Source organism: Rana temporaria, chromosome 5 (assembly GCF_905171775.1).
Source record: "Rana temporaria chromosome 5, aRanTem1.1, whole genome shotgun sequence".
Taxonomy (NCBI): Eukaryota; Metazoa; Chordata; class Amphibia; order Anura; family Ranidae; genus Rana; species Rana temporaria.
This window is the reverse complement of record NC_053493.1, coordinates 297,599,441-297,619,295: the sequence shown is the minus strand read 5'-3', so window position 1 is coordinate 297,619,295 and position 19,855 is coordinate 297,599,441. Positions and strand designations below refer to the sequence as shown.

The 19,855-nt window shown below is 41.4% G+C and overlaps 1 protein-coding gene across 1 annotated transcript in view; it reads left to right on the top strand.

The window, feature by feature from the left end:
- SMCHD1 (structural maintenance of chromosomes flexible hinge domain containing 1) overlaps positions 1-19,855 on the top strand; it is a 504,574-nt gene that overhangs the window by 243,605 nt on the left and 241,114 nt on the right. The window contains exons 24-30 of the mRNA XM_040354031.1: positions 5,064-5,198; positions 5,290-5,517; positions 9,777-9,925; positions 10,746-10,834; positions 11,278-11,396; positions 11,519-11,677; positions 11,757-11,882. Of these exons, the coding sequence (XP_040209965.1) occupies positions 5,064-5,198; positions 5,290-5,517; positions 9,777-9,925; positions 10,746-10,834; positions 11,278-11,396; positions 11,519-11,677; positions 11,757-11,882 (1,005 nt within the window). The remainder of the gene's footprint in view (positions 1-5,063; positions 5,199-5,289; positions 5,518-9,776; positions 9,926-10,745; positions 10,835-11,277; positions 11,397-11,518; positions 11,678-11,756; positions 11,883-19,855) is intronic.

Genomic DNA, 19,855 nt, shown 5'->3' with positions numbered 1-19,855 from the left:
AGTCTTTTTACACAATGCAGAGGATTAACTCCTTAAGTTCCTCAGTTATTATAACAAGCATGATATTCTGCATATACAGACTGATTTTACTGTTGTGGGTTTAGTAACACTAACTGCTTTAAGACCGGCCGCCTTCGTTTGAAGGCGGCACAAAGGATCTCCCATGCGAATCGCCATAGCTGTACATATGTAAACAAGGCATTTGCTCATTCTGACAGGTGACATGACAGGGATCTACTGTTCCCAGTGGTAGGGAACAGTGATTTCTGTCATGTCCCAGTAAGCCCCCCACAGTTTGAAACACTAATAGGGAAAACAGTTAACTCCTTGATCGCCCCCCTAGTGTTAACCCCTTCCCTGCCAGTGACATTTATACAGTAATCAGTGGCTATTTTTAGCTCTGATCGCTGTATAAATGTGAAACAATGGTCCCAAAAAAGTGTCAAAAGTGTCCGATCTGTCTGCCGCAATATCACAGTGCTGTACTAGTAAAAACATAATAATAAAAATGCCATAAATCTATTCCCTATTTTGTAGACGCTATAGTTTTTGCGCAAACCAATCAATATATGCCTATTGCATTTTTTTTAGAATACATATCAGCCTAACTGATGAAGAAATTGTTTTTTTTTTTTTTTTTTTTTTTAAATTGGGTATTTAATATAGCAAAAAGTAAAAATATATATATAATTATTTTCAAAATTGTCGCTCTTCTTTTGTTTATAGCGCAAAAAAAAAACCTGCAGTAGTGATCAAATACCACCAAAACAAAGCTCTATTTATGGGAAAAAGGGATTTAAATTTTGCACGACTGCGCAATTGTCAGTTAAAGCAACGCAGTGCCGAATCGCAAAAAATGCAATTGGTTAATGTCTAAACCGCTGGCTACAAAAGTGACTACATCCCTATGTGAAAATGTCCAAATTGGGCCCAATTAGCCATTTTCCCTCCCCGTTGTCATGTGTCTAATTAGTGCTACATGGTCTCAAGGTGTGAATGGGGAGCAGGTGTGTTAAATTTGGTGTTATCACTCTCATTCTCTCATACTGGTCACTGGAAGTTGAACATGGTACCTCATGGCAAAGAACTCTCTGAGGATCTGAAAAAAAAAATTGTTGCTCTACATAAAGTTGGCCTAGGCTATACACTTGCTCTGCGTCATATCCAGAGGTTGTCTTTGGGAAATAAACATTTGAGTGCTGCTTGCATTGCTGCAGAGGTTGAAGGGGTGGGGGGTGGCAGCCTGCCAGTGCTCAGACCATATGCCGTACACTGCATCAAATTGATCTGCATGGCTGTTGTCCCACAAGGGAGCCTCTTCTAAAGATGATGCACAAGAAAGGCCCCAAACAGTTTGCTGAAGACAAGCAGAATAAGGACATGGATTACTGGTACCATGTCCTGTGGTCTGATGAGACCAAGATAAATTTATTTGGTTCAGATGGTGTCAAGCGTGTGTGGCAGCAACCAGGTGAGGAGTACAAAGCCAAGTGTGTCTTGCCTACAGTCAAGCTTGGTGGTGGGAGTGTCATGATCTGGGTCTGCATGAGTGCTAAACAAAGACAAATCTCCTGCGCTCCGGTATTTTTTGGAAAAGTGTTTGAAGAGATGGTGAAACTCAATTGCAACTCAATTAAAAGGTATCTTCCAAAGTCTTGCAGCCCTCCTCTGAATCGTTGGAATTCATAGAACTAAAAGAGACAAAGAGGAAAACGGAGGGCGCACCGACCTAGTGTGATACTGATTGGTAGGTTTTATTAAAATAGTAAAAACAAATCATAATACTCACAAAGGGAGTGTTAAAAACAGGCCTTGAGTAACACTGCATCGGCACTGCAGACCACCAAGCTCTGAGGAAAGGGGTTCTCCCCTGAAACGCGTCAGCCCTAGCCACGGTCACGGATCGAAACAATATCGTGTTATGCCGATGGTGTTGGTTCTTTGCTGCATTGTTACTCAAGGCCTGTTTTTAACACTCCCTTTGTGAGTATTATGATTTGTTTTTACTATTTTAATAAAATCTACCAATCAGTATCACACTAGGTTGGTGCGCCCTCCGTTTTCCTCTTTTTGTCTCTTCTGCATGAGTGCTGCCAGCACTGGGGAGCTACAGTTCATTGAGGGAACCATGAATGCCAACATATACTGTGACATACTGAAGCAGAGCATGAGCCCCTCCCATGGGAGACTAGGCCGCAGGGCAGTATTCCAACATAACGACCCCAAATATACTTTCAAGACGACCACTGCCTTGCTAAGGAAGCTGAGGATAAAGGTGATGGACTGGCCAAGCTTATCTCCAGACCTAAACCCTATTGAGCATCTGTGGGGCATCCTTAAATGGAAAGTGGAGGAGCCCATGGTCTCTAACATCCACCAGCTTTGTGATGTCGTCATGGAGGAATGGAAGAGGACTCCAGTGGCAACCTGTGAAGCTCTGGTAAAATCCATGCCCAAGGCAGTTGCTAGAAAATAATGGTGGCCACACAAAATATTGACACTTTGGCCCCAATTTGGACATTTTCACTTAGGGGTGTACTCACATTTGTCACCAGTGATTTAGACATTAGTGGCTGTGTGTTGAGTTATTTTGAGGGGACAGCAAATTTACACTGTTATACAAGCTGTACACTCACTACGTTATATTATAGCAAAGTGCCATCTCTTCAGTGTCGTCACATGAAAAGATATAATAAAATAGAGCGAGATAAAACAGACACAGAACAGAGCTCTACTTATGTAAACAAGCTCCGCTCTGACAGGAGAGAAGTGATGGATTTAAATAATAATAAAATCCATCACTTCCCTTTGTAAAAGCAGCACACAAATCTGACCCCCAAATGACACTTTTTGGGGACCAGTGACATTATTACATTGATCAGTGCTTTAAAAATGCTAGGGGGCAATCAAGGAGTTAAGTGTGTTCCCTAGTTGTTTTCTAACTCTAACTGTAGGGGGGGGGGAGCTTACTGGAACATGAAAGATCACTGGGAACAGTAGATCTGTCATGTGATCTGGCAGAACGGGGAATCGCCTTTGTTTACATCTCCTCACTGCGATCGCTGGTCACCGGTGGACATAGAGTCCGTGGGACCCACAGGCAGGCTTGCACATTCCTTCCTGCACAGACCGGCGTACCGTTGCATAGATTTGCGCAGGAGAGCCGACCTGCTGCAGTATATCTGCGTGAGCTGGTTGGCTAGTGGTTAAAGTAACGCTGTGCCGTATTTGAAAAAACATGGCCTGGTCATCTTGCGAAGGTTAAGTGGATATGAAAGTAACAAGTCAAAATTCACACTTTTGCCAGATAGTGGTACTTCTAGTAGTTCTAATTTATTTTTTATTATTATTTTTTTTTTTTTTTGACAGGTTGGAAAGGGATTAGAATGCCTGACAGGTTTTTATTGCTGCCTGTGCCCTCATTAGGGAGTATCTATGTATCTGATTACCACTATCATGGAAATTGAAAGTAAAAGAAAATCCCCACATTTTAGTCTGTCCTCAGAACAGAGGAGAATCTTCCAGTGGAAGCACTAGTCCTGGTGATAACTTGGAATTCCATGGAGGAGATATCCTCTCTCTGCCTGTTTTGTCTGTTATGAAGCAAAACAGATGGTTTATAACCCTTCCTTATTTTATCCAAAATTAAAAAACAATGTTTTGCCTTTAGCCTACTTCAAAATCAGGAGCCATTTATAGCCACCCTTTATGGGTTTTTTGACACTGTGGGCCAGATTCAGATAGATTAGAGGATCTTTAGATCCGCGTAATCTATCTGATTTTCGATCCGCCGATCCAATTTTGCAAGGCAAGTGCATGATTCACCAAGCACTTACCTCGAAAATTGCACCGTCGGATCGTAACTCCCCCGGCGGAATTCAAATTCCGCGGCTAGGGGGAGTGTACAATTTAAATCAGGCGCGTTCCCACGCCGATTTAACTGCGCATGCGTCGCTGGCGAAATTTGCCAGTGCGCATGCTCCAAATGACGTCGCTAGGACGTCAATGTTTTCGGCGGCTACGTAAATTCCAGCCATCCGTATTCCCGATCGACTTACGCAAACAACGGAAAAATTTGAATCTCGGCGCAGGAACGACGGCCATACTTAACATTAGCTACCCCTCATATAGCAGGGGTAACTATCCGCCGGAAAAAGCCGAACGCAAACGACGTAAAAAAAAAGCGACGGGAGGGCGTTCGGACTTGAATCGGCGGTTCTCCTCATTTGCATATCCGACGCGTAAAAAACTGCGACGACACCTAGCAGCCGGCGGTAGATTGCAGCCTAAGATCCGACTGGTGTAAGGCACTTACACCAGTCAGATCTAAGGGAGATCTATGCGGAACTGATTCTTATGAATCAGTCGCATAGATCCGACCGTCGGATCTCAGAGATACGACGGCGGATCAGGAGATCCGCCGTCGTATCCCCTTGATAATTCTGCCCCAGTGTGTCTACTGCAACTTTCATGAGCATTGTCAGACAATACTTCCCTTTGTTTTGGTGTTAAGTAGGTTATTAATCAGATAATGTATTTGATAATGTATTATGAGCTGGATAATGTATTTTGAGCTGGATAACGTTCATTTTTTGACTTCCAAAAATAGATGGAGGCTGCACATGACTCGGGGTCAATTAACATCTCTAATGCCGCGTCCACTTGACCGTTTTTTCTGGTAGGAAAACTGCCATGAGAGCTTTTGGCCGGGAATCCCAGCTGTGTCTATGCTCCATCACAGTTTTCGCAAAAGGAAAACCGCCGGGAATTCCGGCGGGAAAAAAGATGTTGACGTTGATGTTGATTCCTGACCAAAGCTCTCATGAAACCCGGCCATGTGTAAGGGGGGATAAAGCTGCCGAGCAGGTTCTCGATTTCCCCCTTGGTTTTCACGACGGACTTTTTACCGCCGTGAAAACACAACCGATCGTGTGTACAAGGCATCAATTCTGATTTGTCCCTCAGGGGCAACAGTATTTATTCAACAAGTGAATCTGTTTAATTCAGAATTGAAGAACTTATTTATAACTTTATATATTTAGGCATTATGATATTGATTGTAGTTTACAGGGGCACCAAACCTCCCGACCTACACGCTGGATTGCAGTAATACAGGAAGCGGTGTTTTGACTGGACCTTCCATCAGAGTTCAAAACATAAAAAAGTTACATTTACTGAAAGCCAAAATTGAAGTATCTGTAAGTACAGTCTGTGATAAATATCTAAAATTTGTAATTATAGGTTGTATGCGTTTATTCTAATGCATCTGTATTTTTTTTCTGTTTATAGAGTTGCAGAGAAATAAAAACAGTGGAAAAAAATATTAAAGTTCAGCCAAGTAGTAATATTACAAAACTTTATATTTTAAGTGTTGATGGTGAAAAGGCAATTCAAATTAAACACAAGGACGAGATAGAGTGGATTGCAGGTGATACCATGCAGAATCTTATTTTTCAAATGTACGACGAAGGAGATAGAGAAATTTTCATCACACCCACAATTGCTGAAAGAATAAAGGTATAATCCTTTTATTTGTGTTTATGTATTCCAATCAACATTTATTTTATTGGCTGTGGCCAAACATTTTTTTTTATAGCTGAAACCAATTTTTTTTTAATATGTAATTGTTTCCATAACTTTGGTAAGTGTGCAGTGTTAGAAACTCTTTTTTTTTTTTTTTTTATTTAAATTGCTACTGACCTCGTGACTTAATATATTTTCTGTAGGAATTACCAATTGTTCTGGATATTTTATAGATGGGCAACTCCTATCCGCCGTGCACAGCGAGAATTTCCAAGTGACGTATATATATGTCACTTTGGCCAGCCGTGCCATTCTTCCGACGTAAATGTACAGGAGCCGGTCGGGAACCGGTTAACTTGGCATGCTTAAATGGTTTACCTGCCAAAGTAAGCCCTTCAAATGGAACCAAAATATACAGTATACTCTTTTGATAGTTCACAGGCTTTGCTAGAGCATGGAGCTCTGCTTCTTGAGCTGGGGAAGATGGATCCAATCGCTCTGAATACAGAGCGTCCTTCTGGGTGATAAACTGCATACTTAGTATGGGTATTGCCAACCTCAGTATTAAACTGGGATCAAACCTTCAAAAAATCTAATATTTGGGTCTTCAAAGAGTGTGTCATGCACTGGGCTCACAGCAGCTGATCCCTACATCATCAATTTAACATATGTAGTTTTTCTTTGTCACCAGCCTGCTCCAATAGAGGCAATAATGTGTCTGGATTCAAATGCAAGCATTTTTTATTGTTGGCTTTGTACTTGCCCTTTCTTTAGAAAGTTTAGAGGCTCCTGCTCTAGCTGTTTAATCTGCATGATTCTTAGTCCCTGTAGACTTTGATAACCTGTTACCCATTGTGGATCCCTGTCCACTCTAACCATTTATCTAGGGGTTCAGTATCATGCAGATTAAAATAGGTTTCTGAAACTAGATTTTCCCCTCCCACATTAATCCTACTCAGTTTTGTTTAGTGTCCAAAGGAGAATGAATGCCTTTTCGAAACATGAAAAAAATTATCTGGAACATAGAACGTGGCCCACCTTTATCCCGGGTTATACATATAAAGACAAAAAAGAGGGACTTTGAATGAGTTGGGTCACAGACTAGGCACAACTAGGATACAATTGATAATTTTATGATAAATTCATGATATACAAAAATACATAAACATTTTTTTTTTTAATATATCTATGCAGAAAGTCATATAAACATTAGCAGTAAGAAGATCCATATATACTGCAATAAAATACTATACGTGTATAATAGTCATGAAAATATCAAAACAAAATGCACAGTTGATCCGTAAATGAATAAATGTATTGTAGCATCTATGAATCTGTACTCGTTTCGTGGATCTCACTAGGGTCCACTCATCAGGAGTTTGATGCAGCAATTCATCAATGAAAAATAAAAAATTATATATATATATATATATATATATATATATATATATAACACATTTTTTTTTAATGAATTAAAAATAAATAAATGGATAAAAAAATAGATAAATAAAAATTGGATAAATAAATGCCTAAACTACTTACGTGTAAACTTTTATTCATGGGCCCTGCATCGGGGAGGAGAGAGAGACATCAAGACACGTCTCGGCGTCTCCCTCTCCTCCCCGATGCTGGGCCCAAGAATTGATTATACACGTATAGTATTTTATTATATATGGAATTTCTTACTGCTAATGTTTTACGACTTTCTGCATAGATATATTACATATTTTTTTTACATATTTTTGTATATCATGAATTCATAATAAATAATCTATTGTATCCTAGTTGTGCCTAGTCTATGACCACTTGTCTTTAAATGGATGTCTTTCCCTTTTGCTATTTTTTTTTTGGCTTGAATTGGAAGACTTGTTTACCATCTACAGCTGCTACTAGATGTAAGCTGGATATTGTAAATCGTGAAAGTCTTTTGAGCTAGCCAATAAGCATTCCCAGTTCATTGGGTATATCGCTGTTTTCTCTCTCCTGCATTCAGGAGTGACAACCCACTTAAATTATACTCCTTAAAGAAAGGCGGCAGCACTCATAGTCCTTTGCACAGACTAGAGCCGTAGTTCTCCAAAGCTGCTAGTTTATGCCAATCCACCACATAGAGGTATTGCAAGCTGAGTTGAAAAGAAAAAGAACACAGCCCCTTTAAGAATATCTGTATACTCGCATTACATTCCAGGGGAAAATGGTGTACGCCTGCTGTTTGTTGAGGCTACAATCGCACCAGTGTTGCATTATGGTATTCAAGCTGTTTTCAAAACCGTAACCTTTGAACCAGGATATTTGAAGTCCTTAAAATGTTACTAAAGTCATTTTATATTAATATTAAAATAACAAACCTGTTATATATTCACCTGCTCTGTACATTGGTATTGCACAGCGATTTTGGCTCCATAGCTAGCCGTTTGCTATGGAGGCACACGTTTTCCGCTCGCTCCCAAGCTGTGTGTATATGGAGTGGTTCTTCCTGGTGATGGGACCTTCCTTTTCCTTTTATTCAAGGTCTCTCCAGACTGTTCATTTCTTCTTGGAATCCTGCATAACAACCAGTACTGCTCTTTTACCTCGAGTACATGGTTGTGTTTCAAGTCCTTTTCCCTCCTTCTACTTTCTGTCAACATCTTTTCCTGTCCTGAGCTTCGTGAACCAGTCCAAAGAGTTGATTCGCATATGCATAGGAGAATCCTAGCTTTTAAAACATCGGCATGATAATTCAAATGTACTATTAGAAAAATCACTAAAATAGCCATAGCAACACAGGCACATATAGAGAAAAAAAATCAGTAGAGTTTACTACTGCTTTAATGCCATTGCTTTCCCTGTGTGCCATTCACTAAATCTTCCCTAAATTTAAAGAGGTTGTAAACTCTTTTAAAAAAAGGTATTTGATGTTGGGCTGGTATTTTTTAGAGTGTGTGCCCCTCAGTTTGGGCTGTTTTTGGATGTCTATAGGTTGCCTTGTATCAAGCTGTGTCCCTCAATGAAAGGTAGAAAAAAAAAAAAACTATGATTTTTTTTTTCTTCTATTTCTTGTCCCCTAAGGCCCCCCTTGCACACGGGGCACCTATTGGCTGTACATGCAATTCTAAATTTTTAGTGCGTCTGGGAGTTACAGGTACAGCATCTAATCCCGCTGCCTACAGCCTATCAAAGTCTATGGCAGGTTGAAATACACAGCTACTGAAAAGGTCTAAACAATGTACTGAGTGGAACTCCCGTTTGGGCCCTCTACATACATTCAGGAATGTATGCCCAGACTTCAGGTATTCTGTGTTCAGGGAATACATTGCTGAACCCATGATGCTGGGTCACTGGAAGTATTCTCTGATGCTATAAAAAACTGCACACGGGCTCCTAAATTGGTACTTATATTTTGTCTCCTTGTACTCTATTAAACATATATGTTTTTATTGCTCTCTCTCTCTCTCGCTCTGTATGCTTGTTCATTGCTATCACATGGACACTGCAGCACGATACCATATAAAATTGAGTTACTTGCACTGCATTAAAAAAAAAAAAAAAAATACATTTAAATATATAGTTTTTTGACAGCTGCATTTTTTGTGTCTTTTATATATGATTTGAGATCAGTTTTATTTGTATATCCAATAAACTGTGAAAGGATACAGTAAATATTGCTGTCTTCTTGTTACAATGTCTACAGCAGACACAGAACTATTTTGTTATTTTACTTCTACACTGCATCTTACTTTATAGTGACATGAATATTTGACCAGCTCACCATCTATAAGCTCCCTTTATAGTCTGGCTTCAGGATGAATGCTCCTTCATGCTAAGAGGACTCAACTTGTCAAAGATGATCAGTATTGATGAAGTGAAAGATAAAAATCCAAGAATTTATTTGATCCATAAAAACATGCTGATGCAAAATAAAGCTGTGTTCTTGTACAAACAGTGTATAACCATGCATTTCACTCACTAGGCCTCTATCAGATCTTAATGGGTTGAAATGTGTTGTCTGTATACGAGCACAGTGTCTGGGCACACCAGTATTTGATGTTTTTTATGGATGGAATTAATTAGCTCTCCCGCTCAACCATTAAAACCCCCCCCCCCCACTCTTATCTAGTTCTTTGGCCCTGCTAAGACAATGACAGGGGGCAGAGGCTGGGAGAAATATTGGCTGCTGTTCAGCCCCGCCTACCGCCACCCCCCCCCCCTTTTGAATTGCTACATTTTTCTTTAGCTGTACTCATAAAGTATTTTCTTTTTTTCCATGACAGGTGAACTGGACACCAAATGTTTCTAAGGAGAAATTAGTCAATGGGCTTTTACCGGATGTAGAGGTGTCAAATTCAGTTAATGATGTTCGCTACTGCCAGGTCACCTATCATGATGATAATGTTTCATTGGAGAGTGCTTTCACAGTCAAGTATGTACTGCAGTTTACAAAAATATTGCCACTTCCAATGTACACAATGTGCTACCACATTTTTTTTTTTAGGCAGACCCTTATGTAGTGCTGATAAGCCAAGCAACTCCACTTTGGTAGAGAGGAAGTAAACTTCCTCGGCAGAAATGTACCTATATGTAAGCCCATAATGAGGCTTACCTATAGGTAGTGTAAATATTTCCTAAACCTGCACCATTTAGGAGATATTTACATTACATGCAGCCAGTGACATTACTAAATTACTGGTATAAGCGCTCTGAAGGAACGGCCACAGGTGCCTTGAATGGTGGCTCCCGTGCAAAGAACCTCCGGGAAAGATATCCGCCGTCTCAGCAGTGTGTGGGCACCACTGCAAGGGCTTCATCCTAAGGTAAGTATTTTCTTTTTAATCGGCCAGCCAGCTGAGCCCTGACCACGGTGTCAGGGCTCAGCAGCCATGATATACCGTGGTCAATTTACAGAGGGGAGGGCAGAAACTGTCAGGATCAGCCAGGTATTTCAGGTGATACAGGAGGCCAAATTACACAGCACAAGCACTGTGCTGTATAATATGCTTTAAAGGAGCAGTATCTTTTTTTTTTTTTTTTATTAAGGGTAACAAACACTTTATTTACATACAGTAAATTGCAAGGATTTTGGAAAATGTTGTTGCAGATGTTCACCTGTAGCTTTTTTGTAAATACTGCTACACACATTCCTCCTTTCTGAGTGCTTCGAAGAGTGTCTGCCTGTTCTTATCACATCATCAATCCCAATGTTAACTCTGGGGATGAACTGATTACTTTATGCAATGTTTCAGGCCTCTCCCTGACGAGCCAAAATATTTGAAATGCAAGTTAACTGGACCTAGTGTTATAAAAATGGGAGAAGAGCTGAAGGGTGAAGTTGGTGAGTAGTAATGGTATTAACTGACATAAAACATTTACAAGTAATTTTCTTATCACCCTGGATTAATTAGAAATGATCACAACTCCATCATAAATACACAGCATATGTTATTTATATAGGGCAGCTTAAACACTGTGCAGGCTATAGCGGGTTACATTCACATGAATTCCACAGTTATTATCTAGTTGTATGTATGTCAAGTTATGGTGATAAAATTCCAGTCATCCCACCAGCCAAAATTTTTCAGACCAATATCAAGAGGCTGATTTTGAAAACTGATTTTTGAATAGGATTTTCACAGTTTGTAATAGGCATATTGAGGAAGCATGCTGCAGTTAGTACCTTACTTTGTATTAATAAACAATACATGTTTTCTTTAAAATAGCGTTTTGTAACTGTTGTATCTAATAATCTAGTTTCTGCCATTTGTTTGTCTCTTGCAGAGTTGATATTGACAGACCAGTTTGGTAATCAGGTCCGCACATTATCGCCCTCATGCCTTGATTCCCTAGGTATTTCTGAAACTAGTCTTGACAAAAGTAATATAGAAATGACTTTTCAGGTGTGTATTGAGCATATTTTCCTTTAAGGACACAATCTGTATGTAACTTATGTATTGATGTTTATATATAAGAGATATGCTAATATATGGTTATTTTCCCTCCTTTTTTTTTTTAAATACAGGAAAATACACAGTCTTTTATTGTCAAAGGAATAAAATTTTATAATGGTCCTCTAGAGGAAAAAGAGCTTTGCTTTGCGTGGAGACATTTCTCAACTTATTTAAGATTGAGCTTGGTTGCTGGTCCTCCCGCTAAAATTGCCCTGGTAGACTGGCCAGAGGTAAATTATTTTAGTGTACAAAAGTATGCTGATTTACTGTACTTGGTGGTTGATATCTAACAATATTTTTTTTTATTAGTCTGTTACAGTTGTCTGTGGTAAAAAGTTACAAAAGCCCCTGATTGTCCAGCTTTGTGATGAATGGGGAAACCAAGCTCCGGAGCCAAATGTTAAGGTCACATTGGTGAAGGACAGCCATCTCAAGGTACATGTGAATAAGAAAGTCTGTAACAAATGTAAAAACGTGTATTGCTTGCAGACATATGAGTGAAAGCTATACCCTCGCAACAAAGCCAGTAAATGGCATGTTAGGCCAGACATAGATGGTTCACGTATCCGCCAGTTCAGCAGGGCCTGACCAAGATGCAAACCTTGTATGGGCAGGCTGAATTTATCCAAGTTGATCAATCTACTTGGGTACAACCAGCCTGTTGAATTTTACATGAGATTATTACTAGTGACTATTATAGCCGCTAGCAGTAATCACTGTGCTCTTCCCCCGCCACCCCCCAACCCGTGGCTGCAGGAAAGAAATTCACTCCATCTATGGCCAGCTCTACCACTATGTACAGTCAAAATATACACACTGTACAGCCATCATATTAAAATAATATTAAAGTGGATATAAACCCTCACATATACCCAGTCGTGTGAACAGCCTCAGATGATACACTCCCTACATAAGTTTTACATGTATATCTGCAGTCTTCCGCTTTCTAGACTATTTAGAAAGTGCACATCATGTTGGAAAATTGTCTTCCTGTTTCAGCAGTGGGAGGGGAGTCTGGGCACTAAACGATATATTGCTCAAACATGCCATGGGCATATGTGGAATTACACCCCAAAATACAATCCGCAGCTTCTCCTGAGTACAGGGATACCAACATGTGTGAGACTTTTTGGGAGCCTAGCCGCGTACGGGACCCTGAAAACCAAGCACTGCCTTCAGGCTTTCTAAGGGTGTAAATGTTTTATTTCACTTCTCACTGCCTATCACAGTTTCGGAGGCCATCGAATACCCAGATGGCACAAAACCCCCCAAATAACCCCATTTTGGAAAGTAGACACCCCAAGCTATTTACTGAGAGGCATGGTGAGTATTTTACAGCACTGATTTGTTTTTGAAAATGAAGAAAGAAAATATATATTTTTTTTTTCCAAATCTTTGTGACAAAAAGCAAAATCTGAAAAATACTCACCATACCTCTCAGTAAATAGGTTGGGGTGTCTACTTTCCAAAATGGGGTCATTTGGGGGGGGTTTGTGCCATCTGGGCATTACATGGCCTCCGAAACTGTGATAGGCAGTGAGGAGTGAAATCAAAAATTGATACCCTTACAAAGCCTGAAGGCGGTGCTTGGTTTTTGGGGTCCCGTATGTGGCGAGGCTCGCAACATTTCTTATACATGTGGTATCCCCGTACTCAGCAGAAGGAACAATGTATTTTGGGGTGTAATTCCACATATGCCCATGGCATGTTGGAGCAATATATCATTTAGTGACAACTTTGTGCAACAAAAAAAAATTCTCTTTTTCCCGCAACTTCAAAACATAAAATATTCCATGGACCTGACATGCCTCTCAGCAAATAGCTTGGGGTGTCTACTTTCCAAAATGGGGTCATTTGGGGGGGGGTTTTGAACTGTCTTGGCATTTTATGCACAACATTTAGAAGCTTATGTCACACATCACCCACTCTTCTAACCACTTGAAGACAAAGCCCTTTCTGACACTTTTTGTTTGCATGAAAATATATATATTTTTTGCAAGAAAATTACGTTGAACCCCCAAACATTATATATTATTTTAAAGCAAAGGCCCTACAGATTAAAATAGTGGGTGTTGCATTTTTTTCCCCAATGTTGCATTGGGGAAAAAAATACACTTTTTTTAAAAAATTTAATGCACTAAAACACACTGGGGCAGATCCACGTACATTGGCGCATATTTGCGTCGGGCGTAGCGTAGCTAAGATACACTACACCGCCGTAACTTACTTTTTTTTTTAATCCTCAAAGAATTTGCGCCGTAAGTTACGGCGGCGTATTGTATCTTTGGCGGCGTAAGGGCGCGGAATTCAAATGGATGTAATGGGGGCGTGTTTTATGTAAATACGTCGTTACCCGACGTAAACAACGTTTTTTTTAACGGCGCATGCGCCGTCCGTGGGGGTATCCCAGTGCGCATGCTCAAAATTAAACCGGAACAAGCCAATGCTTACGACGGTGACGTCATTCTACGCAAATCCCTAACTGCCATACTTAACATTGAGTACGCCACCATATAGCAGGGGTAACTATACGCCGGAAAAAGACGAACGCAAACGACGTAAAAAAATGCGTCGGACGTACGTTCGTGGATCGCCGTAACTAGCTAATTTGCATACTCGACGCGGATTTCGACGGAAACGCCACCTAGCGGCTGCCGAAAAAATGCACCTAAGATCCGACGGCGTACTAAGACGTATGCCTGTCGGATCGATCCCAGATGCCGTTGTATCTTGTTTTGTTGATACAAACAAAGATATGACGCGGGAACTTTGAAATTACGCGGCGTATCAATAGATACGCTGGTGTAATTCTTTTGTGGATCTGCCCCACTATATTGCCCAAATGTTTGATGAAATAAAAAAGATGATCTTGGGCCAAGTAAATAGATGCCAAACAAGACAAACGACATACATTTTTAAAAGCCTTTACAGGTTACCACATTAGATTTACAGAGGAGGTCTACTGCTAAAATTACTTCCCATCGATCTGACCTTCGCGTTGATACCTTACATGCATGGTGCAATTGCTGTTTACATATGATGCCAGACCAACGCTTGCGTTCGCCTTTTCGCAAGAGCAGGGGGGACAGGGGTGATTTTTTTTATTATTATTTATTTAGCTTTTTTATTTTATTTTTTAACTGTTCCTTAAATTTATTTTTATAATTTGTATTGTTCTCTCAGGCAATGTAAATATCCCCTATGATAGCAATAGGTAGTGACAGCTACTCTTTTTTGAAAAAATTGGGGTCTATTAGACTCTGGATCTTTCCTCTGCCCTCAAAGCATCTGACCACACCAAGATCAGTGTGATAAAATGCTTTCCCAATCTCCCAATGGCACTGTTTATATCTGGGGGGGTCATTCCCTCCAACTGCTTGTAAAAGCAGTCCAGAGGCTAATTAGCCGCTAAGATTGCTTTTACATGAAAGCCGACCGCTGGCTGAAAAGAATAATACCAAGATGATACCTAAACCCACGGGCATCATTCTGGTATAATCATTCAAAGTCCAGCAACATACCAGTACATTGCTGGTCCTTGTTGGACGTTTATTGTAATCTTTTTTTTTTTTTTTTTTTTTTTCTTTTCATGCAGCCTGTTGGCTGGACGAAAAAATGAGATTGATCGGTGAGTATGCCCACCATTAGAATACCTTCCTTCATCCACCGACTTCTAATGACAGGCATACATGCAACATTTATATATGCCGAAGCATGGGGGCATCCTCCTGCAAAAAAAGTTATGCCGCTTACACACGGTTAGACTTTTCCACGGGCAATTTCGACCGCTTGTATGCGGCATTAAGATCAAAATTGCCCCTGCTGCCCCCATGCTTCGGCATATATGCTCTTTTTTTAACTGTGGTGGTGAAATCACCTCCATGCGGCTCACACCTCCTCACGGCTTTATGTATCGTGGGAGCAAATGCTGTTGCTCTCAAGATAAATAAATCCACGCTGCAGCTGAATGGCGTACCTGAAAACAAAAAAATGGTTAACAATAAAACACAGTAAACAGTAAAGTATAAAAAAATTACATACCTGAAAAGCAAGCATGATAATAATAACAATAAAACATTGCAGAATAGAATACGGTAAAGAGCAGAACAATAGAGGGAGAGAACAATAAAACAACAACTATTTTTTTTTTGGTGTGTTTTTTTTTTGTAACAACTGTAACGGTTCAGTTCCAGGTTCGGGTCGCTCAAAATGCGATGGCATCTTGGGAGACCCTGTGTAAGTGTGTCATAATCTGTGAAATGCTGTACCCTACGCTAAAACTTCACTAGTGTGTAGTAGCGTTCAAAACATTCACCAATGCAAAGACAAGGATTGTCAGAACAGCGTTCACAATAATAACGGGTGTCACGCCTATATCCGCTCTTGCTACAGACACAACATCTTCTTTGAGGGGCTCGTTGGGTAGGGGTACTCTCAAAGACATACGCAAAATACCTCTCATGTAGCCGGCTTACTGCATTTGGTTGGGGATGGTGAGGTGCAGTACCGCCTGGATACAAAAGGACTGTGACGATCTCTTCCTGTATTTCAAGGAAGGATAAAGTCTGTCCTGAAGCTCTGTATAGCACATGAGCGTTAAGCAAAGCCAATCGAAATAAGTAAACCGACAATTTTTAGTACCAGCATCTGGCCCTACGGGCAACTAGGTACGGTGCCAGCAACTGTTTGTTGAGGTCCACCCCTCCCATATTTTGGTTATATTCGTGGACACAGAGGGGTTTCTCCACAACACCAGTCGCCGTAGAAATTTGTACAGTCGTGTCTGCATGAAGGGAGGAAATAACGAAAACATTCCTTTTATCCCTCCACTTCATAGCGAGCAAATTATTACACTTCAAGCAGGCTCTCTCCCCCAGCCTAAGACAGGAATCTACAAGCCGCTGGGGAAAGCCCCAGCGATTAGATTGCACGGTGCCACATGCTCCAATCTGATGATCAAACAAGTGACTAAAAAGTGGCAAGCTTGTGTAATAATTGTCCACATACAAGTGGTACCCCTTTCTGAATAAGGGTGACCCCAAGTCCCACATAATCTTGCCAGTGCTCTCTACGTAATCTGGGCAGTTCTCAGGCTCTACGTGACTATCTTTTCCCTCATAAACCGTAAAGCCCCATGTATAGCCTGTTGCCCTGTCACAGAACTTATAGAGTTTGACCCCGTATCTGGTACGCTTGCTGGGAAGGTACTGTTTGAAAGAACAAAAAATTTAATCAGGGACTCATCAACACAGACAACTTGATGGGGAGTAAACAAGGCTGCAAAACATTTGTTGAAGTGGTTTATGAGGGGCCGAATTTTGTAGAGCCAATCGTATTCAGGGTCTCCACGAGGACGACAAAGTTCATTGTCGTTGAAGTGCATGAACCGCAAGATCTGCTCATATCGTGCCCTGGCCATGGAGGCAGAGAACACAGGCATATGGAGAATTGGGCTTTTGGACCAATACGTCTGCAACTTCGTCAATTTATGTATGCCCATGTTGAGGGAAAGGCCCAGAAGGGTCTTAATTTCGGAAACTAATTGATTTCCAATCTCTGGCAAGGGAAGGCAACTGGGGATTAGCCGCGATGAATTGACCAGAATGCAAATTAGTTTGGTCCACAATAGATCTATAGAGATCTTCCGTGAAAAACAGTGAATAAAAATCAAGTGGCGTAAAATCAGCTGTTTCCACCTGTTTCCACCTGAATACCGGGTTGGCCTGTGAATGGGCAAAGTACGGGTTCTGCAGAAGTGGTGGGCATCCAATCAGGATTGGCGAATATTGCAGGAAGGACACTATGGGCACTGGTTAAAGGGTTAACTAGGAGCAATCAGGGGGTTAAAACCTTTAGTAGATAATATATGGGAGTGTACCTGACACTATATAAAAATCTGGCGGTAAACCTAAATAACTAACTGGCTAACCAGCGTTACCAGTGACACTTATACGGTGATCACTGGTGAAAGGGTTAACTCTAGGGGCAATCAGGGGGTTAAAACCTTTATTGGGCAATATATGGGAATACCTGATGGTATAAAAACCTGGCGGTGAACCTAAAAAAATAACTGGCTACCTAGCGGCACCAGCATTACTAAAACGGTGATCAGGAAAACGATTGATTAGTGACACTGGCAACGGGGTGAAAGGGTTACCCGGGGGGGCGATCAAAGGGCTAAACCTTTATTAGGTGGGGTTAGGAGGGTCCCCTGGACCTAAAGGTCACAAATGACACTAAGTTCAGTGATCAGTAAATAAATGACCACTGCAATCAGTGACACTGTGACTGGGGGGTGATTTGTGTGTCAGTGTAGTGTTTGTGCAACTTACTTGGATGTCTTCTCTCCTGGAGCTCCGGTCCAAAAGACCACCTCGAGGAGAGTGACATCACTTCCTCCTGCCTGTGTTTACAGTTCACAGGTAGGGGAAGCATCGGATTTGCTAAGAGCGATTGTGAGGGGGTGGCCAGAAATCAGTGGCCACCCCCTCATCACGGTTCGCTCCTGAAGCAAAATGGACCGCCGCAGGCACCGGGGGGGGTCCAATCGGACCTCCCACCCGCTGTAAGGGAGGCACATACAGGTATGTGGTTATGCCTGTCCGTGCCGCCCTGCCGACGTATATGTACATGCGGCGATCCTTAAGTGGTTGAGGTTGTTGTCCTGCTGGAAGGTGAACTTCTGCCCCAGTCTCAAGTCTTTTGCAGATTCAAACAGTTTTTTTTTTCCAAGATTGCCCTGTATTTGTCTCCATCCATCTTCCCATCAAATCTGACCAACTTCCATGTCCCTTCTGAAGAAAAGCATCCCCACAACATGATTCTGTCACCACCATGTTTCACAGTTGGGATGTGTTCAGGGTGATGTGCACTGTTAGTTTTCTGCCACATATAGGGGTAGATCCACAAAGAAATTACGCTGGCGTATCTACTGATACGCTGGCGTAATTTCAAAATTCCCGCGTTGTATCTTTGTTTTGAATCCTCAAAACAAGATACAACGGCATCTCGGCTAGATCCGACAGGCGTGCATCTTCGTACGTCGTCGGATCTTAGATGCAATTTTTCCGCGTCCGCTAGGTGGCGTTCCCGTCGTAATCCACGTCGAGTATGCAAATTGGCTATTTCCGACGATCCACGAACATACGAGCGGGCGTCGCATTTTTTTTCGGCGTTTCCGTTCGGCTTTTTCCGGCGTATGGTTAAAGCTGCTATATGGTGGCGTACTTGATGTTAAGTATGGCCGTCGTTCCCACGTATAATTTTGAAAATTTTACGTCGTCCGTGAATGGGGCTGGATGTAATTTACGTCCACGTCAAAACCAATGACGTCCTTGCGACGTCATTTAGATCAATGCACGCCGGGAAATTTTAGGGACGGCGCATGCGCAGTTCGTTTGGCGCGGGGACGCGCTTCATTTAAATGAAACACGCCCCCTACCCGCCATATTTGAATTCCGCGCCCTTACGCTGCGAGAGATGCACTACGCCGCCGTAACTTACGGCGCAAATTCGTTGAGGATTCAAACCAACTCAAAGTAAGTTACAGCGGTGTAGCGTATCTGACATACGCTGCGCCCGGCGCAGATGTATGTGGATCTGCCCCATAGTGTTTGGCTTTTAGGCCAAAAAGTTCAATGTTGGTCTCATCTGACCAGAGCACCTTCTTCCACATGTTTGCTGTGTCCACCACATGGCATCTCGCATTCTACAAACAGACTATTTATGGATTTCTTTCAACAATGGCTTTCTTCTTACTCTTCCATAAAGGCCAGATTTGTGGCATGCACGACTAATAGTTGTCCTGTGGACAGATTGTTCCACTTGAGCTGTAGATCTCTGCAGTTCCCCCAGAGTTACTATGGGCATCTTAGCTGCTGCTCTGATTAATGCTCTTTTTGCCTGGCCTGTCAGTTTAGGTGAAAAGCCATGTATTGGTAGGTTTTCAGTTGTGCCATTCTCTTTCCATTTTTGGATGATGGATTGATCAGCAATCCACCCCCCACCTCCCCCACCCCGTGAGATGTTAAAAGCTTGGGATTTTTTTTTTATAACCTAACCCTGCTTTAAGCTTCTCCACAACTTTATCCCTGACCTGTCTGGTGTATTCCTTGGCCTTCATGATGCTGTCTATTCACTAAGAGTCTCTAACAAACCTCTGAGGGCTTCACAGAACAGTTGTATTTATACTGAGATTAAATTACACACAGGTGGACTCTTTGTACTAATTGGGTAACTTCTGAAGGCAATTGGTTCCACTAGATTTTAGTTGGGAGTATCAGAGTAAAGGGGGCTGAATACAAACGCACGCCACACTTTTAAGATATTTATTTGTAAAAAAAGGTTGAAAACCATCTATCATTTTCCTTCCACTTTACAATTATGTGCCACTTTTTGTTGGGCTATCA